Source organism: Sphaerodactylus townsendi, linkage group LG06, assembly GCF_021028975.2.
Source record: "Sphaerodactylus townsendi isolate TG3544 linkage group LG06, MPM_Stown_v2.3, whole genome shotgun sequence".
NCBI classification, from domain to species: domain Eukaryota; kingdom Metazoa; phylum Chordata; class Lepidosauria; order Squamata; family Sphaerodactylidae; genus Sphaerodactylus; species Sphaerodactylus townsendi.
In genome coordinates, this window is record NC_059430.1 from 42,500,236 (window position 1) to 42,523,894 (window position 23,659).

Consider the following 23,659-nt stretch of genomic DNA (forward strand, 5'->3'; position numbering starts at 1 on the left):
GCATAGTGGTTAAGACCGAGTAGACTCTAATCTGATGAACCAGATTTGTTTCCCCATTCCTACAGTCCTGCTGGGTGACCTTGGATTAGTTATAGTTCTTCGGAACTCTCTCAGCATCACCTACCTCACAAGGTAGTGGGGAGAAGAAGGGAAAGGAGCTCATAAGCCCTCTGAGTCTCGGTATAGGAGAGAAAGGGGGGATATAAATCCAAACTCTTCTTCTTCATTGTTTAAAGCTTGCAACATTAGTTCTCATCACACAGCCCTTCCTGTTCAAGGTTGCAAAACCATTCTGCATAGCATGCCTGGGAATCCCAACTACCACCCCTCTGCCCTGTTTCATAGCAGCCTTAATCAAAACAAGATATTTTTCTTAAGTATCACCTATCTTCAGCCCTCCTCGTACCCATGCAGGAATGTAAATCATTTGCTTAATTTCTCTAGCACCAAAAACAAAAAGCAGGAAAAAGCTGTCATCTGCTACATTCCCCCCACTAAAATAGCAAAACAAAATCCTCTGTATTCGACTTTGAGGCAAGCAAAAAATGGATTAATAGAAAGTCCTGGGAAATTAAAAAGCTTACCACCTTCACTACATCAAAGAAAAAAGCCAGAGATCTGTTTACCTTGTCGGAGATAGTAAATAACTAAATTCAATCTGACTTCAGGAATAACGTCAATCAGGGAAGGTAGTACTTGAAGAGCCCCTTCCCCTCCTCGGAAAACCACCTGCAGAAGAAAACTCTGACGGTGTTAGTACAGTTGCAAGTTGTAGTTTGTAATCATGGAAAGTATTTATTGGACTAGGAATGGCTGTTGTTAGGCAACCAAAGTATTAGGCAACCAAAGTATGGAGAAAAAAAGCAGGGGAGGGAGCAGAGCCCTTTTCAGGCCATATTTGGCCTTTGAGGAAGAACTCATTGGGATCAGGGCTGGCTAGGGTTGCCAGCTTCAGATTGGGAAATTTCTGGCGTTTTTGTTGTGGAGTTTGAGAAAGGCAGGGTTTGGGGAGGGGAGAGGCCTCCATAGAATATAATGCCAGAGTCCACATTCCACAGCAGTCATTTTCTCCAAGGGAACAGCTCCCTGCCATCTGGAGTTCAGTTGTAATTCTGGGAGATTTCCAGGTCCTTCCTAGAGGTTGGTATCCAGGAGCAGGGCCAGAGCCCCTCCCCGGACCTGAAGGGGACCCGCCATCGGCCGAGGACACACTGCAGAAGGAGGGCGCAGGTGGATTCTATGGCATTATATCCTGCTGAGGCTGCTTCCTTCTCCAAACCTCACATCTCAAAACTCTACCCCCAAATCTCCAGGAATTTCCCAACCTAGAGCTGGCAGCCCTAAAGAAGGAAGCAGGAAAAGGGGAGGGTCTATGGGAGTGTTAATGAAATGGAAAAAGGAAATAGCAGGGGAGGGGGAAATGAGATGCTTTTTGAAAGTCCTTTTGGGTTCCCATTTGTATATATATATCTAAACTGGAACTAAATATTATAATATGCAAGCAGCTGCTGCTGCAAATGATAGCTATGTGTGCGGTGTCTCCCTGTACCATATCTATGGACATGGAATATAATGTTATATCATGATATGGGCACATTGTATTAGACACGGCAGAGGGGGGAAACTTAACACATGCTGGTGTTTTTATGGCAGCTGCATGTATATTTTAATATTTAAGACTGGCCAAAAAAGAACTTTAACACTGAAGTCATGAAGAACTTTTAAAAGGAAATAAGTTTGTGCCTGATATACAAGTTGATGGAAAGTTAGTAACAGGATGAAGGAAGAGCTTCACATAGTCTGAACACTGAAAATACTGAGTAATTTTCAAAGTTCTGGACAGAAATATGATAGGGGAAGGTCAGCAAGAAGAAGGTTACAGTGGTCATGGCTGGATATGACCAGAGAGGAAATTATGGATTTCTGCAATGGTACAGGAAGAAGTAATAGATGGAATGGAAGGGAGCAAAGGTAATTGATTAATGAGAGGCTATTAACTAATGTGATCAAGGAGAAGGAAGATTTAAATATTACAATTCAATCATGGCCAGTTTGAGATGGTAATGAGACCTCCAAGTGGATGGATCAGACATACAGGTGGAAATGTGACTAGACAGGGGAGGAGAGATCTGAGATAAAGTGGTGTGGCTGAATGACATCAGGATCCATATGACACTGGAGGCCACAGGACTTAATCATATCACTCAAAAAGAGAGCAAAGAGAAAGATTTGCACAGGACCAAGAACAAAACTTCTTAGGATCTTTACCTCAGAGATGACAGACCTAGACCTGAAAGGAGGTTTCCCCCAGGAAACACTGAATGTATCATTTGAACTGGCTGAGATCAGAGTTATGAAAATGTAAGTCACAAGGGGAGTCAACAGAAACTGCATCAAAAGGCCGCAGAGAGGATCAAGACAATATCTGATCTGGCAGCAAGAAGATAAACCTGTGATTTTTAACAAGAACATATTTAGTAAAATGGAGGATAAACGATTGTAGGATGTCAAGAATGGAACTGGGAGAGACAAAACACACCATAGCAATTTGGAATCAAAGAAAGAAGAGAAATCAGTTTTGACTTACAGGATGAGGGTAGGTCAAGGAATCATTTTAAGAGGGGAGATATTTATTTACTTCATTTTGTATCCCACTTTTCTCCCCACTGAGGCCCAAAGCAGCTTTGGCTATTTTGCTCTCCTCCAGTTTCCATCCTCTTCCATCAGGTGGTGGAATGTTTGAACATAGCAGGGAATAAGCCAAAGGAAAAAGATGATGTGCTTAGAAAAGGCAAGAATAATAGTGAGGAGCTGGTAGCCAGTAGGTAGCAAAGAACAGGCACAATGGGGCAAATGAAAGGGATGGTTAGAAAAAAAAAAGTGTATTAATAATTGCAACAGTCAGAAAAATAATTCTTAAGCATTTGCCTTTCTTGCTAAGATCTAATTTCCCCAGGTATCTCAACATATGTGGAAGCAATTCAAAGTAATTCATGGAAAGCTCTGGTGTTTGCAGAAGGACATTGATAGGCCATCCTTCTGACAGCAGGTCCTCGCACCAATGGACAAGCCATTGCAAAAACTCAGGGGACCTTCAGGACTAGGTTATTCTAAAACTCTAGATGTGATAGTTGGAGGAAGAAAAAAAGGAAGTCTCACTGAATGAAGGAAAGAATATGATTTCCAGTCCATACAACTGAGCTCTACAAAATATATAAGTTTGCTATGTTCACAAGACCCACTCACCAGATTGTGTTTAATGAGTTCTTTAGCAAACTCAAATGATATTGAGGCACTGTCCATCAGACTCTTGAGCTCTGCCTTATAAAGAAATTAAAAACAAACCAGTGTCAATGCAAGAGGAAGACACAGAAGAAGCACAATATTATCTTTTGTACCCTAAATACTAATTTACTAACCTATTCTAAGTTATGTTTCAGGACAGTTGGAAAAGCCAACATACACTCAGACAAAAAGAAAACTCATACAATTAAGAAGTGCATACAGCTAGCACAGTAGATGCTGAAATAATGGAGCTATGTCATACACAACCTTTGGGAATGGGAGAAGCTCATATCATCAAAGACTAACGATAAAGAGAAAAACAACATACCTCAGCAGCCTTCCCATTATAGAGTCGAAAATGATTACAGGCCTTTAAGTTAAGAGCAATGGTGCTATCAGGAACTTGCTGAAGGTAGACAGCTAGCACCTCTTGGGAGACATCATGGTAATCCAGCTTGTAGTAGCACAAGGCCACATAGACATTGAGAGCCAGATATTCCCTACAGAATGAAACATGAAACTAGTTAACATCAGTGTTCAAATAACTATACTTTTAAAAGCTTGTGTTAATTTTAATGGCAAAAAAGTCAGTTTAGCTACAGTAAATCCCTGCCTACAGGGGAAGTGTGCAGATCAGCCAATGGGAAGTTGTGGAACCTCTGGGACAGGGGTAGGGAACCTGCGGCTCTCCAGATGTTCAGGAACTACAATTCCCATCAGCCTTTGTCAGCATGGCCAATTGGCCATGCTGGTAAGGGCTGATGGGAATTGTAGTTCCTGAACATCTGGAGAGCCGCAGGTTCCCTACCCCTGCTCTGGGAGATGGGGAGGAAAGAGAGTTAACTGGAGGAAAAGTCTTTCAGTGCCTCAGACAGGACTTGGGGAAGTGACAAAAAAATAGGGAAAACTATGGCTGACTCTGCACAGGCAACACAAACAGGTTAAAGGAACCCATGTTGCCTGTGCAGCCATTTGCATGGCAGGTGCAGGAGCCATCCGGAATTGCTGGGATCCTGGCATCAGGGGGCAGCATGCTTAACACAGGAAATGATGTGTTTCTGTGAGAATCACACAGCCAAGAATCCCCCCCAAGAACCCCGCCCACTTATCAGCACAACATGGTGGCCCCTAGAATTATTAGGTGTCAACTGCTGTTCTTCCAGGAAGAGGACTACAGTTCCCATCATCCCCTACCAGCATCATGCTGGCAGGGGGTGATGGGAACTGTTGTCCATAACATCTGGAGGGCTGCGAGTTTGACACCTGTGCTCTAGAAAATCCACTCTAATGGCAGCTGTCTGGGGAATCCACCATAATGGTAGATGGAGGGGGGGGGGGAATAGAACACTTCCTGCTTGCTGTAGCTCGCACAGGCAAACAGGAAGCGACGGAAACCCAGGTTGAAGGGGGAAAGTCGCTAATTTAGTGACTTCCATTTAACCCGGATTCATCCAAATATAATGGGTCAGAAATGTTTGGGAGGGCCTGAACCTGTTATATTTGGTCTGTGAGGAATCAGCCTTCCAGAATAGTTAAGTAGTCAGGCTTTGCCAGATGAAGAAAGACATCTATAGTAAAGGTACACAGGGTTCATGGGCTTTTGGAGAGTCAGGAATAAAGTAACTGTTCTGTGTTACCTTATGGAAATAGTGTATTAGTATTAGAGACTTGTATTAGAAGGGAGCATTAGAGGGAATTAACATCCTAAGAAACAAGCTAATAGTGTGCCAAGGTTCTAAGATTCTCAAGTTGAGTAAGAAGTTCTAAAAAAAATTCCTTCCCTTTCACACAGGGAGAAAATGTCTTTTCTGTAAAGCTGTGTGTGTTAAATAGTAACTTTTCTTACAGCAGAGATTATGCTCTCCTTTAAGTCCCATTCCCAAGCTTCCTCTGCAATAGAAACATGTAGTACAGCAGTTATTTGTTAACCTTACCTTACAGACCATAGAATCATAGAGTTGGAAGAGACCATAAGGGCCATCAAGTCCAACCCCCTGCACTGCAGGAACACACAATCAAAGCACTCCCAACATATGTTCATCCAACCTCTGTTTAAAAACCACTTGCAAGCCACCCCACAACCAAAACAATTTGGTCACTACTACAGGAAGTTGTAATGCTGCAGGTAAGTTAGTGCATTACTTTTTATTTGTAAAAAGATACAGGATATATTTCTCTTGTCTAGAAAATACTGAAGATACTTCCTTGTTCCTGGGACTGCGCCTTTATCTTTATGCTAACTTTTCCTACTTAATACGTTGCACTGAATACTGCCTCTCAGTGCTTCTCACTGTTTCTCAGTGTGTAAGCACAAAATTAACTTAAGGGAAATTACAGACTAGTAAATTAACACAGCAATCCAGATCCAGGAGACGGCCACGGATGGTGCTGCTGCTGTGCCACCGCATCGCCTCCAGAGGGCTTTCTGGTAGCACGGGGAGGCAGAAAAAAGCAGAAAACCTCCCTGGCCACCCAAAAGCTCTCCACAGGGGAAAAGAGAGTTACACCAGCCAAAAGGGTGGCTTAAGTCCATCCTCCCAACCACTGGCATTCCCAGGGCAAAAGCCAGGTGGGAGCTGACTAATGTTGGCTCCACCTCTGGGAACACCCCCAGTTCAACTGGCTACAAGTTAGGCCAATGCAACTTTAGAAGTGGTGACCAGAAGTGAGTCAGGCACCATAGAGCTGCGTGGAGCCACCCGTCTCCCTATTTGCGCTGCTGGCCAGCGTAAGGGTCACTTATGCCAGCCAGGAAGGCAAACACATTGATGTAAGACTACGCTGCCTCCTATGGCCATTTAGCCCCTGTGTCTGGATTGGGCTGTCCAGAACTTAGTTGACAGAAGACTGCAGTTCTGTGTTGGAATTAAAACAGTACCTTTGGGCCACCAACATCTAGTAAGGAAAGAGATACCTCAAATAGTATTACAACCCAATCCCATTTATGTCTACTTGCTGCAATGAGTTCAGTGGATCTCACATTCTAGGATACCATCTGATGTGAACCTTTCCTAGGTTGTCTACAATAATACATCATGCAATACCACCCAAAAAAATTAAGTCTCAGTCCTGCATCATAAAGTTTAAAATTATGAGCTGCACTGCATTGTAATTTATAATGAACAATTCTATTTCAACGCAACAACTGCCAGAAAACTACTCACAGAAACCTAGCAAGAAATTATTAACAATACTGGCAAAACTGGAAGAGTTCTTCTCCAGTAAAATACTACCACCAATAAAATATTAAGCAGATAGAAAGGGGGGAAAGAAAAGCTGACCAAACCGGTTATCGAGAAGTATGCGTTTGTAGATATCAATGGCCTCTTGGTAGTGAGATCGCATATAGTGGATAGATGCTAGGCTAAGCTGATCTTCTGTTATGTCCTGCAGATTCTGGTGGAAGCTCATCAGTTTCTTCTCATCACCGAACTATATGGGTCAGAAAGAAGATACAGATGCTTCACACAGAAAGCAAATACAGTCATATTCTGTAGTCATTCTCCATTAAAATTTTCCTTGGGCTTCTGTTTCATATTTTCCTAAAATCCCACTTCTCTGGTCACGAACTTCAATTCCTTAGGGTTCTCCCCACTCCCAGCCCCCTCCATGCCTTGTCTTCTACTTTCAACAACATATTTGAAAGTCAGAATGTAAAGAGTTATAGTTAGAGGAGTCCCAGGAGCCTAGGATAGCTCATTAGGGTCTGAGCATTCTTATCAGCCCCTACCAGCAGGGCCAATTGGCCATGCTGACAGAGGCTGATGGGAATTGTAGTTCCTGAACATCTGGAGAGCCGCAGGTTCCCTACCCCTGTGCTAGAGAGATCTAGGTTAAAATCCCCGCTCCAAACACAAAGCCTCTTGGGTATCCTGGGGCCAGTCATTCTCCCTGACCAACTTGGCAGGATTGATCAAACGGGAGAGGAAAAAATATGTATGCTATTCTGAAATCTTTGGAGGAAAGGTGCAGTAAATATTTTATACAGTTCTTCCTGCACTTAAACAATGTAGAGGTCCTTCCACATCCAGTGGGCCTTACAGAATCTATGATGATGCAGACACATTTCGGGGAGGGATTTCCGGTGCTAGGGAAAGGTGTCAATATACTTCAGGAACACTCTGATTACTTGCCTATGTTTGTAATCATTCTTTTCTTTTCTTCTTAAAGCATACGTACCTTGTGGGCTAAATGGAACAACAGACGATTCTGAAGTCTACTTTTGGGAGCTGAACAAACAAATAAGAATGAAAAACAAACCTTATACCAATATTTAGGGTTTACAAATATTTATGAGCATACCATTAATTTTATCAGGAATATCTCCGGCAATACCAACTTCTGCATTACCCATCCAATCTAGTTGGTTTCCAAGATGCTATTCAACTCAAATCTAACAGTTCTCATGCAGATCAACACAGCTACCCTCCAAAACTATGTGCATTACCCACCTTACCTTTCAAGGCTGCCTGATCGGCTTGTGTATACATCCCCAGGAAAAAGTAAGTGCATGCTAGATTCACCCAAACGTCAGGGTTGCAGTTAGGTTGTTTGGTCAAAGCCTCATACTCCTGAAACAAAGAAGTCTTCTTGAAATGTTCATTGTGTAGCCAATGAATATAAATAAGCACAGCTAATATTACTGTTTGCTTTCATTATCAAATATAATGCAGTAATAATTTCCAGAAGCAGGATGTGTAAATGCTAAATGCTCCAGATAAATTTTCTCAAGAATAATTAGAATAAGCCTCCAAGTCAGTATAGTTCCAGCTCAAAAGCAGAATCAAAAAGCAGTTTTCCCAAGATTACATAGTGCATTAATGGTTGAGCTGTGATTTCAGAGGGGAAGGGCTTATACTTATCTCTGCTGAATTACACTAGTTTACAATTCTGCATCCCCTGAAACAGTTTAGACTAATCAGAATCCCAAGCCACAATGATATTGAATACTCTATTTGTGCAGTAAATCTTGATCCAGAAAGTCTTAAAAGGATTAAATAATCACAGAAATCTTTTAAAAACTGGTATAGGTTCAAATGGATAATTAATGCAAAACTCAAGGTTACAAAATCCTAAACTGCAAAATCTCCCATGGTTAATATTAGAGGGGACACAACAAGGAGCCATGTATAAGGACAAAACGAAGAAGTTAGGGAAGCTGCATGCGAGAAGGGATGGGTGAGGAAGTACATAATCCCACATCCTGCTCCTCAACCTGAATGGATAGTTACAACTTAACTATACATTCAAACTTCAATACAAACTGCTCCATCCAATGAAAATAAATTAAAAGATCTGGGTATTAAAAATCTAAATCAACCATGCTACACTGTGGTAAAACATTAACTGGATTACTATGATAGTTTCCAGAATCTGTACTATTCGTTTTATAAGCTCCAGTATGATATTTTGCAATCACTAGGGTTTTTAAAATTTTGTTAATGTATGCAATCTGAAAATATGTTTGACATCACTTAATCTTAATTGTTGTCAAATTCAGTTTTAATAAAAGGGAACATACTGTACATTCAAAATCTTTCAAACAAACGAATGCGAGGCTATTTTAAATATCACAATTAATAAACAAATGTTGGCATTCAATTCTTTAGTGACATTAAGCAATAGTTCACTCCTCAAAGTTAGAGATACAAGTCCTGAGTTGATTCCTCCCACTCTCTTTCAGCATTTCAAGACAGAAGTAAAGCATCTACTATACCTTTTCCCACAGAAAGGTACAAGTGTGGTCAGTAGTGGTGTGGCAGAAGTGTGTACTTTCATAATAGAAAATAGTCCCGAAGGACTATGAGCAGGCGGGTGAATAAGCAGTGAGTCAAAGGAGGAGATGGGAGGGACTGGCTTGGTGTTTGGTCTAGGTCGAGGTAGGTGGGAGAATGGGGAGGCTGTTGCTAGATCTGGTTTGGGGAAGGGGGAGGGCTGCTGCCAGGCCCAGTGAGACAGCAGGCAACTTGCCACTACTGTCCAGTCATCCCAGCTTGGTGTTGGAGGAACTAGGTGTTGGAGGGACTTGGGAGGACTACCGCCAGGCCCTACTTGGTGTTTGGGGTGGAGGGAGGGTTGGAGGGGGAGGCCGATCAATTCACAGTTCTACTTATTTCTTTCAGTGGGACAGAGTATAGTATAGATACTGGAATATTTATGATGCTTCTCTTTTCCAACATGTTACTCTAATGTTAAACTGCATTTACTGAACTCAGTCTGACTTAAGCATTTATTAAAAGATACATAGCAAATTGGTTTGCTGTCCACCTTTCAATTTACCCTGAAACATTCTCTCTTTCCCTTTTTCCCAGTGGTCTCATTTTAAGACAGCATCCTCCTTCCTTTCAAAGGGAAGTAGAATTTTCTCACCTCACCTCCAATGCTCTCTTGTAGTCACCCAAATGGAAAGCACAATATCCAATCCAGAGATCTCCATCTTCCTCTTGTTCCCCAACATGACGTTTAAACTTGCAAAAAAATTTAAATCATTATTTACATATTTATTTTATTAGATTCATACCCTGCCCTTTCCCCCACAGGGCTCATGTTATGGGCACTCTCACAGGAAAAATCTCATGAGATTAACTTAATGAGGACATTTTTCATAGAAATTCATAAATTTACAGTGCAACCGGGGGCGGGGGGGTTGCGGGCTAAAGACTAAGGCGGTAGAATGCAATGTGCCACTTCAGACTGCAGGAAACAAATTCTATTTTTCAATGCTTGCATACAAAATGTAATATGAATAAAAAATACGCACTGCTCGGAGAAAGTTTGTAGCAGCACTTTCGGTTGTTTTGCTGCTTTTTGTGTAGGGGAGCATTCCAAAATGTGAATGATCCATTGTCACAGAGATACTGTGATCTTGAACACATGATCATCTGAATCAGATTGTTGACCCATGTAAAGTGCCATTCTAAGCAAAACTGTGCCCTTCTAAGTTCATTGATGTTGATGGACTTACAAAGAGTATTACTCTTGTTCAGGACTGCACTGCTATTCTGCTGTTCCTTGCTCTGAATTACAGCAGCTTGCCAGGATGTCAGTAGGAGGAGTATACAAAAGGAGTTCTATAGCACTTCTTAAAGACTGTTTTATTGTAGCATAAGCTTTCATGGGCTAGGATGAAGGGCAGACTCAATACATAGAAAGATATAAATTAATAGGAAACAAAAACAGTTGCTAACTGTGGGGGTCTTTAAGGTGCTTGCAAAACTTTTTTTTTGTAAATTAACACAGCTACCCCATTGACTGATTTAATGTGAGTAAACATTTACTTTCTTGCGTTACTTCAAAAGGACTGTCCTTTGATGTCTCAAATTATATACATCACTGACCATAATAATTATGCCAATATGTATACTGGTTAGATCATACTACTAGTAAATGAGAGACCCAGGTTCAAATCCTCACCATGCCATGAAACTCACTGGGTGATCTTACGGCAGTCACTGTCCTGTCAGCATTAACTACTTCACTGGTTGCTATGAGAGGAGAGAACCATATAAGCCTCCAGAAGTTCCTTGAAGGAAGGATGGGATAAAAATCCTGAACAAAAGAAGCAATCTTTGGGGTGTGGGTATGAAGTCTGCCTCTGAACACAGCTGAAGTGGACTAACTTTAAACTATTCCCATTATACAAAATATACACAGATCAACAGGGAAGTTGTAATTAGTTAATTAGTTGATAGTCTATCAGGGAGTCAAAATCAGAATGAACAAGATGAGTGGATGTTGTGGGTTTTCTGGGCTGTGTGGCTGGGGTCTGGTAGATCTTGTTCCTAATGTTTCGCCTGCATCTGCGGCTGGCATCATCAGAGGTGAATCACAGAGAGAAGTCTGTTACACACTGTGATGCCAGGCCACAGATGCAGGCAAAACGTTAGGAACAAGATCTACCACACCCCAGCCACACAGCCCAGAAAACCCATAACAACCAGTCATCTTGTTCATTCTGATTTTAGTTCCTCCAGATTAGACTATCAACTAGTAGCTAATTGATGATTTTCCATAAATAATCTTCATCTTAACTGCAGGGCATTGACAAGCCTTTGGTGATTTGCTCAGTAGACACACACAAGCAAGCAAGCAAAACAAAACAAAACCAGATGTCATCTAAAGGAGCGGTTCATGGAGACATTCAAATTCGTATCTCCGGTACCTCCAGCAGGGCAATCGCACCAGTGAAATCGCGCTGGGTCAGCAGCTCCTCCAGCTGCGGGATCCGCTTGCCTTTCTTTTTGCGCTTGTCTGCAAGCTGCGGGCCGCCCCCGACGGCGGGTTTGAGCCTCGAAAGCATCTGTAAGAAATAAGAGGCAGCACGATTAGGTGAAGCATCTTGGAAGCTCCCGTCGCTTCTCGTCTCGAATGAAATATATCCCATCCCTACTCAGCCCTTCTCCTGCATTCCCGGCCCCTCACCATCTTGCCCACCAGGCCCAATCCACGCCACCGCCGCCTTTCTGACTCTCCAAGGACTCTGTTGCCTTAGCAACCACGCGGGCGGGGGGTAGTTAAGGAGATGGAATCTGGACAGAGAGGCATCAAATAATGACCGGGCAGCAACAGTTAACCCTTACTCACAGTTCCGTTGCGGATTCCACCTCAGAACCTTCTGCTTAAACAAGGAGGAGTTCCATCACGTTGACGATGCGGCAGGGGCGGGGACGGCGCATTGCTTTGGCAGCGTGGAGAAAGCACAGGCCTAGTTCGGCAGAGACGGATCAGCTCCCTTAAAGACACATTTTTAAGAAGTCCTTTTTTAGTAGGTCAAATGTAAAGGTGGATCAGATGTAAAGAAAATGCCTTATAACATGGCAAGCCTTGCTGCAAAAGGCGCATGTATGTGTTGGGCATGCTTGGGGCAGTTTGAGGATTGTTTCTAAAGTCTTTAAAATTAACTATATAATAGACGGCCTGGCCTATTATAAGCTTATGTTTTATATTCCCTTCCACTCCGCCCCCCCCCCCCGCCCAGCCAGAAAAAAAATGTTCTCAAGAAAATGACCTGCCATTCAAGCACACTATTTTATTTTTTGGTCTTATAGATTCCATTTTGGTCTAATCAGTTTCAACTCTCAGTTAACTTGAAGTAAAGCAACAACATTAGGAGTTAATAAAAATAAATTCTCTCCAATGAGTCTTTCCCTAGTTCCATTACACTTGTACTGCTAATACTAGACTGGAGCTGGTGCTATCAGAGCATTTGGGTCCTCAGATGTTATTGGAAGAACTTGAGTTTTGTTTTTTATGTGGGTGTTGAACAGTAATGTGCAATTCAAGATTCAGGGAGGAAAGATGGGATAATTTATATATATAACTTTCAGGAAGGTGGGCAGCCCAATCTGAAGGGGGGGGGGGATCCTCCTCTAAAGCAGGCACAGCCCAGTCCTCCTCTAAAGCAGGCACAGTGGGCACCATGAATGCCCACCCCACCAGCGCAAGGGGGCAAATGTGCTGGCGGGGGGGGGGGGGGGTAGTTACCCCGGCCTGGAAGCCGCTGTAGTCACCAGGACAAGCAACACAATTCAAGAATATGTATTTCATTCACACACACACATATATAAATGAATAGTGTAGTAGAATTGATTATGATCACACCCAAGAATCATATTATTATGAGCACACACAAGAATCGTATCATTTACACTATAGGAAATTGATACGTTTCCTGCGCAGCATTAGAGATCTAACTAGTGAGGTACTTTGGGAATCTGCCCACAAGCTTGCATGAGCTTTCAAAGTTCAAGGAATTAACTGGAACCTAGCTGCACTCTTAGATGATATATTATAGAAAGATGGGAGGGGGAAAGAAGACTTTGGGTAGCTAATTAAAGAAATACATGGAAGCATATATTCTGTCACAAAGTGTACAGTTTATTGCTTTATTGTGCACAGAAAACATAAGCTGCAGTCTGCCTCCTGCTTGGATTATAAAAAAAGCTAGTTTGCTTTGTTCACCAGTTGTTCCTTTTTTGCTGATTGAATTCTCTCTGATCTGAATAAAAGCTGATTAATTTAATCACCTGTCTCCTGATGCTTTTCCTGCCCACCTTCCCTCTGAGCTAGGAGCAGGGTAGCTTGCCAAAGATACTCCATGGAGTTTCAGTTTGATGCCATGAGCTTGCTGACGATACTCCACAGAGTATCACCGCTGCCCCTGTCGCCCAGGCCCACTGGAGCAAAATGCTGCGCTGGCATGGCCAAGGGTGGGCAGGGGGCAGTGGGGCTGACCGGGCCCCTATTCCTCTCTATGGAGGATTTTTGGGGTTTCAGCACTGCAGGAAAGCCCTTTGGAGGGGACAGGGAGGCGCTGAAGTGGCACTGTCCCTTCCCACCGCGCCCCTCTGGATGGAGCTTTACAGTTTAATCCAGATTTCTTATTACATTTATCAAATTCAGCAGCTGCGGGAGCTCTGCTATTTCACAACCAATTTATAGAAAAAATGGCCTGAATATATTTTAAAATTCTCTCATCTCAGACAGCTATGTACTTCAGATCAGCAGTTAAAATTATATCTCTTTATTTGCTTGCAGTTGTTTTGTAGTGACAGCTTCCCTACAAGATAAATAAATGGATGATCCTTTGAGATTTCATCTGAAGGATAAAAGGCCATATACTAGTTCAGGGGTAGGGAACCTGTGGCTCGAGAGCCGCATGCGGCTCTTCTGCCCTTGCACTGCGGCTCCACGAGCCAAGCCGCCGGCCCCATCCTTGCCTGCCCTGCAGGCAGCAGGGCAGGCGCACCAACTGCCCACAGCCAGCTGGGCTGCGCTGCGGGCTTCCCCTCTCGCCTGCCCCATTGGAGCGGGGCGGGCGCTTTCCCGGCCGCCGGCGAGGCTGAGCCGCCGGCTTCATCCTTGCCCGCCCTGCAGGCAGCAGGGGCTGGATGCACCAACTGCCCGCGGCCGGGCTGGGCCGCGACCAGTGGGCTTCCCTCTCGCCCCGCTGGAAGCGGGGCGGGTGCTTTCTCTGGCGGCCGGGCGCAGGCTGGAGCTGCCAGCTTCATCCCTGCTCCACCCCTGCAGGTGCAGCAAGGCGGGACCACCGCACTAATTGCCCACGGCCGGGTTGGGCCAAGCAGCGCGGCAATTCCCCTCTCGCCCGCCTGCCTCGAGCAGAGGCGTGGTGCTTTCCCAGCGTCGGGCGCCAGGCTGAGCTGCCGGCTTTATCCTTTGCCCACCCTGCAGGCAGTGCAGGGCTGGACGCACCAATTAAGCCTCATGGGCTGGCTACGCGACCGCTGGCTTCTCACTCCGGGCCTCCGCTTGAGCGCCGGGCGGTGCTTTCCTGGCAGGCCGTATGGCCAGGCTGAGCTGCTGGCCCTTATCTCTGCCTCGGCCCCTGCATGCAGCAGGGCAGACGCATCCATGCGCTTCTCAGAATGAGTGGAGTAAAAGGTAAAAAAACCCAATATATACAGTGTTATGTTTATTTTAAATGTCAAAAATTATTTGCGGCTCCAAGTGTTTCTTTTCCCATGGAAAACGGGTCCAATTGGCTCTTTGAGTGTTAAAGGTTCCCTACCCCTGTACTAGTTAATGTCATGATTGATTTTTTAAAATGTTGTTAAATCATTTTTTGCTCTTCAAACCATTTTAAAAGAAAATATTTTAGAAAAAGTATTGTTTTTGATAAGTCTGTTTAGCTTCATCAATATATTGTTTCACACGTCCCTAAACAGAGAGCCATCAGTTTAGTTTGCTTTGAATGAAAGATAACTGGAGACTACAAATGTACAAACAAAGAGTAAGTGAATACAAACAACATGTTTTAGCAAATAACAGATAGACTATTCTATATCAGACACAGAGAGAGCCCCTTTATATATCAAATTTTAGATGTCCAGATAAGAGCCATTTATGTCAATTTTAGGAAGGCAGCTGGCTGCTTGGGGTCCTGGACACCAAGGATTTCTTCATGAGTTCCACACAAAAATACTTGTGCAGCAGTGTGAGCAATTTGTATTATATACAAAATGTTCAGGGTATAGAACAAACTATTTCTGTGTGAATTTTTAATGTATATCCTGCTTTTCTTTCTCCAAGGGACTCAAAGTAGATTATTACATTGTGCTTCCCTCTTCTGCTTTATTATCAGAGAAACAATCATGTGAGCTGGTTAGGTTGAGAGATTTTCAGTGCAATCCAGAGCTGGCAGACAGATGGGGACAGTGCCACTCCAGAGCTACCCCACCCACTCCAAAATGTTTTCTTTGGTGCAGGAAGGCCGAAAAAGTACAAAAAAGAAAACTCCCCAAAGAATCCCTAATAGGGATTCCCTAACAGAGATACACCATGAAAATTATGTTGTATTTCTGCCAGCAGCTTCGTCTGCTCACAGGGGCTGACCGGGCTCTGTAGTCCAACTAATGTTGGCCATGCATGCCCCTCTGGAATTCCCCTGGCCATGCTGGCATAGTATTTTGCACTGGCAGGCCTGGGCAATGCGGAACATTTCGGGGACAGAGTTGCTCTGCACCCGGCCACCTGGGTAAGTTGCCCCTTCGCTGGTGCATTTGCCCCTTGTGCCAGTGGAATAGGCACTCACACCAGCGCAGTGGTGCATCAGCTCCAAACCCCCCCCCCCTTGATTGGGCTGCCTGACATGCCCAAAGTCTTCCAGTGAATTTCCATGTCAGAACAGGGATTCAACCCCAGTTGTCCCAGGTCCTAGTCTGACATTCTAGCCATTACATCATGCCAGCTCTCAAAGATATAATTTCTAGGAGATTAATTTAGTGATCAGTTACCTAAATTTTAAAAAGTCATAGATGCTCCTCCTCCTCCTCCTCCTGCATCATATAATAATAGTAATCATTATTACATTGGTATTGGCTCTTGTAAATGCTCATTCTTTTATTTATTAATTAAACAAAATATATATAAAATCTATAAAATCTATAAAAAACAAAATTAAAATCACAGTCTAAGACTGCCAAATAACTATTTCATTAAATATTTTGTTCACTATTTAGAGGGCTTTCAATATTTAGAAGAACAGTTTCAGAATATTGTAATAAATCAGTTTTGTCCATATAAATTATGGTATGGCATGGAATGGAATGTTATAGTATATACCTACAAAACAGTACTGTTTATTCCCTTAGATGAGGTTGCCAGCTCAAAGCTAAGGCATAAATCTAATGTCTGTTGTTATTAAGTTAAACCTTCTGTTCAAAAATGGGCTAACTAAACATTAGCATATACTTTTTGTGAGTCAAAACAGGCAAAGTGCTAAGAGATCCATAAATTGGTCTTGCAAGTGAGTTTTAATTGTTTAAGTATAGTCACAGAAGCTCACTGTTTGGGCTGGGGATATAATACTGGGTTGGGTGGTATTATCCCTGCCCCTTTTTCATGGCCTCAGCTGGCCTACTTGAGCTGCTATTTGCCTCATGGGAAAACACTCAGATAATCTATATCAAGTGTCCAAATTGTGCCTTTCAGCACTTTTGGAATTCTGACACTGAATGGTAGTGAGCACAACCACAAAATGGCTGTCATAAGAGGTGAAGCTAGCCAGAAAATCTCAGGGAGTGAGGTCATGATTCACTCTAACTTTTCCTGTCAGGTAGAAGCTCTGGTAAATGAGATCCTTTTTTAAAATGAGCACAATAATACAAATATTTGATTGCATACAATCAACTTATCTTCAGACATACAGTAAAGATTTCTGTGCTGTGGAAGAGGCTGCCAAAGCAACTTAAAAATCTTAAAAATCTGCACACCAAATCAGATGTCCAATGGCTGATCAAAAGCTCGTGTGGGCAATTGGACTACCTGGCCCCCCTCACTTTCTAAAAGCACTTGGCTGGCACCAGGAGAGGTATCTTTAGGCACCATGGCCATGTTTGCCGAATTTTTTTCTAAATAACGATAGGAAGGCAATTTGAAGCTGGGAAAATTATGGACTGGAAAAAAATTCTTCCAAATCATGGTTTTCCATGACTACTATGTACCAGTAAAACATGGTTATTGCATCTAGTTTACTCTCAATTCAATGAACTTTGACTCTACATAACAGGAGTGGTCATAGCTCAGTGGTACAGGACAAGCTTTGCATGCAGGAAGTGCCAGGGTTAAACTCTGGCATTGCTAATTTAAAAAAAATGGTATTAGGAAGAACTTCTAATTATGAAAACAGATACTGCTGTGTTAGGTGCACCAAAGGTCTGACTCATACGGGAGCTTCATATCTTTATATGTGGATCAGGGCACAAAATACTGTTTCCCATATTGAATTCTAGAACTTTATTTTGCAAATTTGCGCCAGACTGATAAGCAGAACAGCTGTTAATAATTCCATTGCTGTAATAAAGGAGGTGGAAGAGAGAGAGAATGCTGGCATTGTGCCACAGTCTCTGCTAGTACCAGTTTATTTGTTGCTTGCATGGTATCCACATTGTGTACTTAGAGTGATTAATGAACTTGTTTATAGCACATGCAGTATTTTTCAGAGCTTCATGAGCATGTTGAGAGCAGCAAAAAAGGGAAGTCCTGTCTGGATCGAATAGAGATAGATAACCATCAGAGTTCAGAAAAAGTTTATGTTACAAAAGGCGAAGTGCTGCTCAAATACACTGGGTCTATTAAATGTTCAGTATGGCTGTAAGCAGGAGGAGATTCCTAAAGGATTTCTTTATAGTGCAATTCCTATAAATAGTGCCCACAGGATTCCTGGACTGATCTCCAGGCATGTATCTGAAGCTCTGAACACATGAAAGTGCCTTATTCTGAATGAGGCCTTTGGTCCAGCAATGTCAGTATTGTCTACTTAGACTGGCTGCAGCTCTCAGGGAAAGATAGAGTACTTGATCATTAGGCCTGTCTCTGGTGATGAGCAGACCTTGTATTATTTAGTATGATCTTTGGTACTCTTTGGTACAAGTCTGACTCTTGGGAAAGAGCAGACTGGTGTGGGAGAATCCTGTGTGTGTAAGGCTGATTCCGCATGGGCCAAAACACCAGCATGAAAACGGTGTGAAAATGGTGTAAAAAGGTTTAAAACAGTGTAAAAAGGTTTATACTGTTTTCACACCATTTTCACACCACTGTTTTTGGCCCATGCGGAATCAGCCTCAGAGAGGCTCCAACTTACTTCAGTATCCTAGATTACTACAATGTGCTCGACGTGGGGCTTCCCTTGAACATTATCTGGAAGCTACAGCTGTGATCAGATTGTATGGTTGTATGGACCATATCACTCTACTCTTGTTCTACCTAAACTGGCTTCAGATTTGCTGCCGGCTCAATTCAAGGTTTTATTATTGACCTTTAAAGCTCTATACAACCTGGGACCACCATATCTTAAAGACCATCTTCTCCCATACAAACCTACTTGCTCACTCTGTTCACCCTTGGAGGCTCTGGTTCAGTTGTCTCTGCCATCTGAGGTTAGATGGGTAGCTATCCAAGAAAGGGCTTTCTCTGTTGTAGCACCAAAATGTTGGAACTTTTTCTTCAGGGAGATTAATCTGTCTCCCTCTATTGGTGTCTTTCACCAGCAAGTGAAGACTTTTTTGTTTTGTCTGTCATGCTCTCAATAATGGTATACCTTCTAATGTTGTTTGTCTATGTGTTTTCAATTGAATTTTGTTTTCAATTGAATGTTGTATTTTAACTGTGTTTTAATTGTTTAAATGTATTAATGTTTTTATGTTTGCTGCTTTGTAAACCCTGATCGGGTGGAAAGGCATCATAATTTTTTTAAAAAAGAAATAAATATTGCCTAGCCAGTAAAAGCCTATTTGTACCTGAGAGCATTGACAATCTGGAGATCTGTACTACTGATCTGTTATTGAAACCAGTGGTGGGATCCAAAAATTTTAGTAACATGGTGGTGGAATTCAAACAGTGGTGTAGCACCAATGGGGCTGGCCGGGGCACGACGGGGGCGTGACCGGGCATTCCGGGGGCGGGGCATTGTTGGGCGGGGCTGTGGCAAGGACGCAGCTGCTGTGCCAGTCCTTGGGCGGGAAACGAATGCATGCAGGCGCAGGCTGCCACGCACGCCGGTGCACCTCCTGCTAGACTGCTTCAACTTCTGCGCGCTACTGCTGAGGAGTGCAGGAGGGGCGTAACTAAGGCAAAAATCACGTGGCAAAATCACCAATTAGTAACCCCCTCTCGGCACACACAAATAATTAGTAACCTACTCTCGGGAACCTGTGAGAACCTGCTGGATCCCACCTCTGATTGAAACCAATATGTAATTAAATAAATCATCTTTCTTATTTATATACAACTCCTGCCTCAGTGATCTTTGTATTCTTCTCACTCATGACAATCTTACCGCACAGCAGCAAACCCAAAATCTTTATACTTGCTATGCTAAAAACATCTTGTAACTGAAAAAGTTTACAGTTTAAAACAAACCTAACAAAACAAAAACCTAAGAGGCTGCATGTGTCTAGCTTGATTGGCAAAACTGCATGGAGGGATGATTTTTCTTCCTTTTTCCCCAGGGCCATTGCCAGTATTTGATCCAGTTAAGAAAGCAAGTATTCCCTATTATTAACATGCCATAGTGCCAATCTGGAGAGTCCTTTATGGGCTGCTAAAAAGCCACCATGGTCAAAGATTCCATCTCTCCCAACCAAGAGACATAATATGAGTACTGAACTGTACTGTAAATTAAATACAGACGAGTCACAAATTACCTGGGAATAAAACCAGCTGAATTAAGAGAAACATCAGCCTCTTTTTAAAAAATGCAGCCCTAATAGCCCAGACTTACTCAATCTTGTCAAAGTTCAGAAACTTAGGGCCAAACTAGACATGATGTTGGCCATGGGGCCAATGTGGGGCCAACTAAACCACTTTAGAGGACAATTTAGCCATATAAAATTTACTGTGAGGGCCCAATCCTGTGCAGTTCCATGGTGCAGTGGCAACAGGTAGAAGAAGAAGAGTTGGATTTATATCCCCCCTTTCTCTCCTGTAAGGAGACTCAAAGGGGCTTACAAACTCCTTGCCCTTCCCCCCTCACAACAAACACCCTGTGAGGTAGGTGGGGCTGAGAGAGCTCAGAAGAACTGCGACTAGCCCAAGGTCACCCAGCTGGCATGTGTTGGAGTGCACAAGCTAATCTGGTATCCCAGGTAAGCCTCCACAGCTCAAGTGGCAGAGCAGGGAATCAAACCCGGTTCTCCAGATTAGAGTGCACCTGCTCTTAACCACCACACCACGCTGGCTCCAGGTGACCTTCTTTCCCCACTCTGTGCCTTTTAAAGTGCCCAAATAGCAAACCAAACCAAACAACCATGATTCTGTGGCTGCCATCTCATCTAGTACTTTTTTTAAAAAAAAATTATTGTATCATTTGAGTTTTACAGTTTATAATAATTTCTTCTTCATACATTTTCAAACAATACATTTCCCCCCTTTTCTCCCTCCCCCCGTTTCATCTTCTTCATAGTTTTGTCACACAAACAGCAGTAAGTTCATTCTCTGTAGCCTCTTCTCCGATATTTCTTCATTGACTCGAGCTTCTTTCATCCACTCCACATATATTATCCATATCTTCAAAATTTCATTCTGTTTATCTTGCCATGTCTTATTTTGGGTTAATATATCGAGAATATCAAGCGTCACTTGTTCCCAGATATATTCTAGCCATTTCTGAAATGTCCATTTTTTCTTTTCTTTCCAGCCCAAGGCAATTATTTTATACACATAACTATATTTTTTTATCCTCTCATCTAGTTTGGATCTAAACAGGGCCAATAGTTGAATGGGACACAACCAAAGAAGACTGGGGCTGCTGTGCCGAAGAACCACCTCTGCTCATCTCTTGTCTTGAAAACCCCACGAGATGCAGCTTCATGGGGTTGCTGTTGTGGCCTGCTGAAGGCACAAGAATTTCAGGTTAAAGCTGGCTAGCAGAACCAGGCAGGCAGAGAGAGAGAGAGAGGACTTCAAGTCCTGATGAAAAGCAGTCCAGTGCAGCTGTACAAGCCAAGCAAGGGGTAGGTCAGTCAATCTGGTCCGGGTTCACAAATCCAAAACATTCAATCCGAGAGCAGGTGCTGCAAAAACTGTCAGGCTGTTTCCCAAAGTTGCTCCTGCAACTCTTACTATTCACAGCTGCCTCTTATAAGCCCGCATTCCTGCTCAATCTGAACCCTGAGCTGACTCACAACTGTCCCTTCGACGTCTCTGTCCTCCAAACAGGCGCTGTGTTTTTTGGCATGGAGTGCTTGATGGCCACAATGTCTGAGCTGCCTCACAGAAACAGGTGAACTGGGAGGACTGTCTGCCCTGTCCTCCTGTTCTTGGTTTGGGCCAGCACTGTCTTCCACCTGTGTGACTTCCAGCTGCTCAAGGGACTCAACCAACTGTGGCTCTTGAGATTCAGCCAGCTGAGACTCAGGTTGTTTCCGCATGGCCAAAATATCATGGGTGGAGCAAGAAAAATATTTCTATGTAGCCAAGAATCCAGGCCTAAAGCAGGTTTGCCCCTCGGGGACATATGGGGTCATATATCCCCGGGCACCTGCCAATCAGTCACATGGGGGGGGGCGGAAAATCGCTCCCCACACTACTAGCCTGGGCCTGGCTGGCCTATGTTTCCTTTCACCAGCGCTGGGCAAGGAGTGCCAGGCAGGCTCCCTGTCTGGCCCCCAAAAGTATTCAACTGGGGGAAAGAACCCTTTAAAATGGAGAAGGAAAACTAATGAGATGTGAAATGCTAGTTTTATTCTTCATTAAGAGGCATGTTAGTGATATTATTTGTTATGATAGTATAAGATTCCTTTTTTGGTTTTGCCACCACAGACTAACATGGCTCTCCTCCAAAAACTGTCCTTGGAACTGTCAGCTTCATAAATACTTATTCAGTTGACAATCCTAGGTATCCTCTGTCAATATATACTATAAGGCATAAACCATTGGTGCACATTTAGGATAGTTATTACATGCTAGAGAATATAAACTGATTTTGTTTGAGCTAAATATGAGTTGTCTTACATTCTCCAACTATGAAGAATATTGAAATGTTTGTAATTTGTCTTTGGAAAAGACGCATGCAACATAGAATGTACATAAACAATATTTAACCAAAGTTCCTTTATTGCTACATCATGGAAAGTCACTCTGGCTTGCTGTACATTGAATGCTTGAGTTGTTTGTTCGTTTGGTGTCTAATTTCCTGTGTTCAAAAATAATCTCTAGAAGATAGAAAAAAGTTAATGTTGTTTGTTCAAGGGAACTGAGAGCCATTCTAAAACTCAGCTACCTATTCTAAAAGGCAATTTAATGCCACAATGAATATTGTGGAAGTTAATATTTGAGGTAAATGTAGTCTTTCCTAGAAAAGAAAAACAGGATGAGATGTTTTGAAGACTTTAGTAGGGCATACAGCACTTACATATATCAGCTTCAATAAAATTAAGATGGAATATAGATGATTGGATAAAATATTTTTTATTTAGAGCTTTTCCACAATAAGATTTAAAAACAACGGCAGTACTTTATTTGAACCAACTATAGTTTTGGGACTTTTTCTAATGGAGCAACATGACTGCCTACAATATACCATGTAAGTCTGCATGATATAGTGGTTAGGGTTTGAATCCCCTTTCTGTCATGGAAGCTTGCTGGGTGACCCTGGACTAGCCACATACTCTTAAGTTAACCTAACTCACAGAGTTTTTTGAAAATAATATGGAGGAGATTATAAAGGTATACCTAATTTTGGGGGCCAATGGAATGAAATAAAATAAATTGCTACCTGCAATTTTTGTCAAAAAAGATGAAATTAAGGCTCTTTCCACACATGCAGACTAATGCACTTTCAAACTGCTTTCAATGTTCTTTGAGGCTGTGCGGAATGGCAAAATCCACTTGCAAACAGTTGTGAAAGTGGTTTGAAAACGCATTATTTTGTGTGTGCAGAAGGGGCCAAAGTTTGTGGAAAGTGATGTAAAAAAAGCCTAACCAAGCTGGGTCAAAAAGTCTAGCCCAGTGATAGCGAACCTTTTCGAGACTGAGTCCCCAAATTGCAACCCAAAACCCACTTATTTATCGCAAAGTGCCAACACGGCAATTCAACCTGAATACTGAGGTTTTAGTTTAGAAAAAAATGGTTGGCTCAAAGGTGTGTGTTACTCAGGAGTAAGCTTAATGGTAGTCGGTGGCTTTGCTTTGAAGCAACTGTGCAACTCTTCCAATGGATGAATCATGACCCTAGGAGGGTTTACTCAGAAGCAAGTCCCATTGCCACCAACCGAGCTTACTCCCAGGTAAAGGATTGCGCTTTAGTTCTTTGCATGAAAATCAGTGGGGTTTAACAGCGCTTAACAGGGTTACCTACACTGCTTCCCCAAAATTAGGTCTTAGGTTTAATGCTAACAATTGAGCCCAGCAACCCGGG

The 23,659-nt window shown here is 42.8% G+C and overlaps 1 protein-coding gene across 6 annotated transcripts in view; it reads right to left on the reverse strand.

Annotated features, from left to right (window-relative positions):
- Positions 1-11,950, reverse strand: part of TTC26 (tetratricopeptide repeat domain 26) — a 29,501-nt gene extending 17,551 nt beyond the window's left edge. The window contains exons 1-9 of one of the 6 annotated variants that reach the window (XM_048500908.1): positions 11,869-11,950; positions 11,447-11,584; positions 9,660-9,752; positions 7,742-7,856; positions 7,465-7,514; positions 6,572-6,717; positions 3,614-3,785; positions 3,247-3,321; positions 627-729 (exon numbers count right to left, since the gene is read on the reverse strand). In XM_048500908.1, the coding sequence (XP_048356865.1) occupies positions 627-729; positions 3,247-3,321; positions 3,614-3,785; positions 6,572-6,717; positions 7,465-7,514; positions 7,742-7,856; positions 9,660-9,752; positions 11,447-11,584 (892 nt within the window). In that variant the 5' untranslated portion in view covers positions 11,869-11,950. Of the gene's footprint in view, positions 1-626; positions 730-3,246; positions 3,322-3,613; positions 3,786-6,571; positions 6,718-7,464; positions 7,515-7,741; positions 7,857-9,654; positions 9,753-11,446; positions 11,585-11,706; positions 11,814-11,868 lie in introns of those variants that run through there. The other 5 variants (XM_048500907.1, XM_048500910.1, XM_048500909.1 and 2 more) reach the window with 5 other exon arrangements.
- Positions 11,951-23,659: the final 11,709 nt, after the last annotated feature.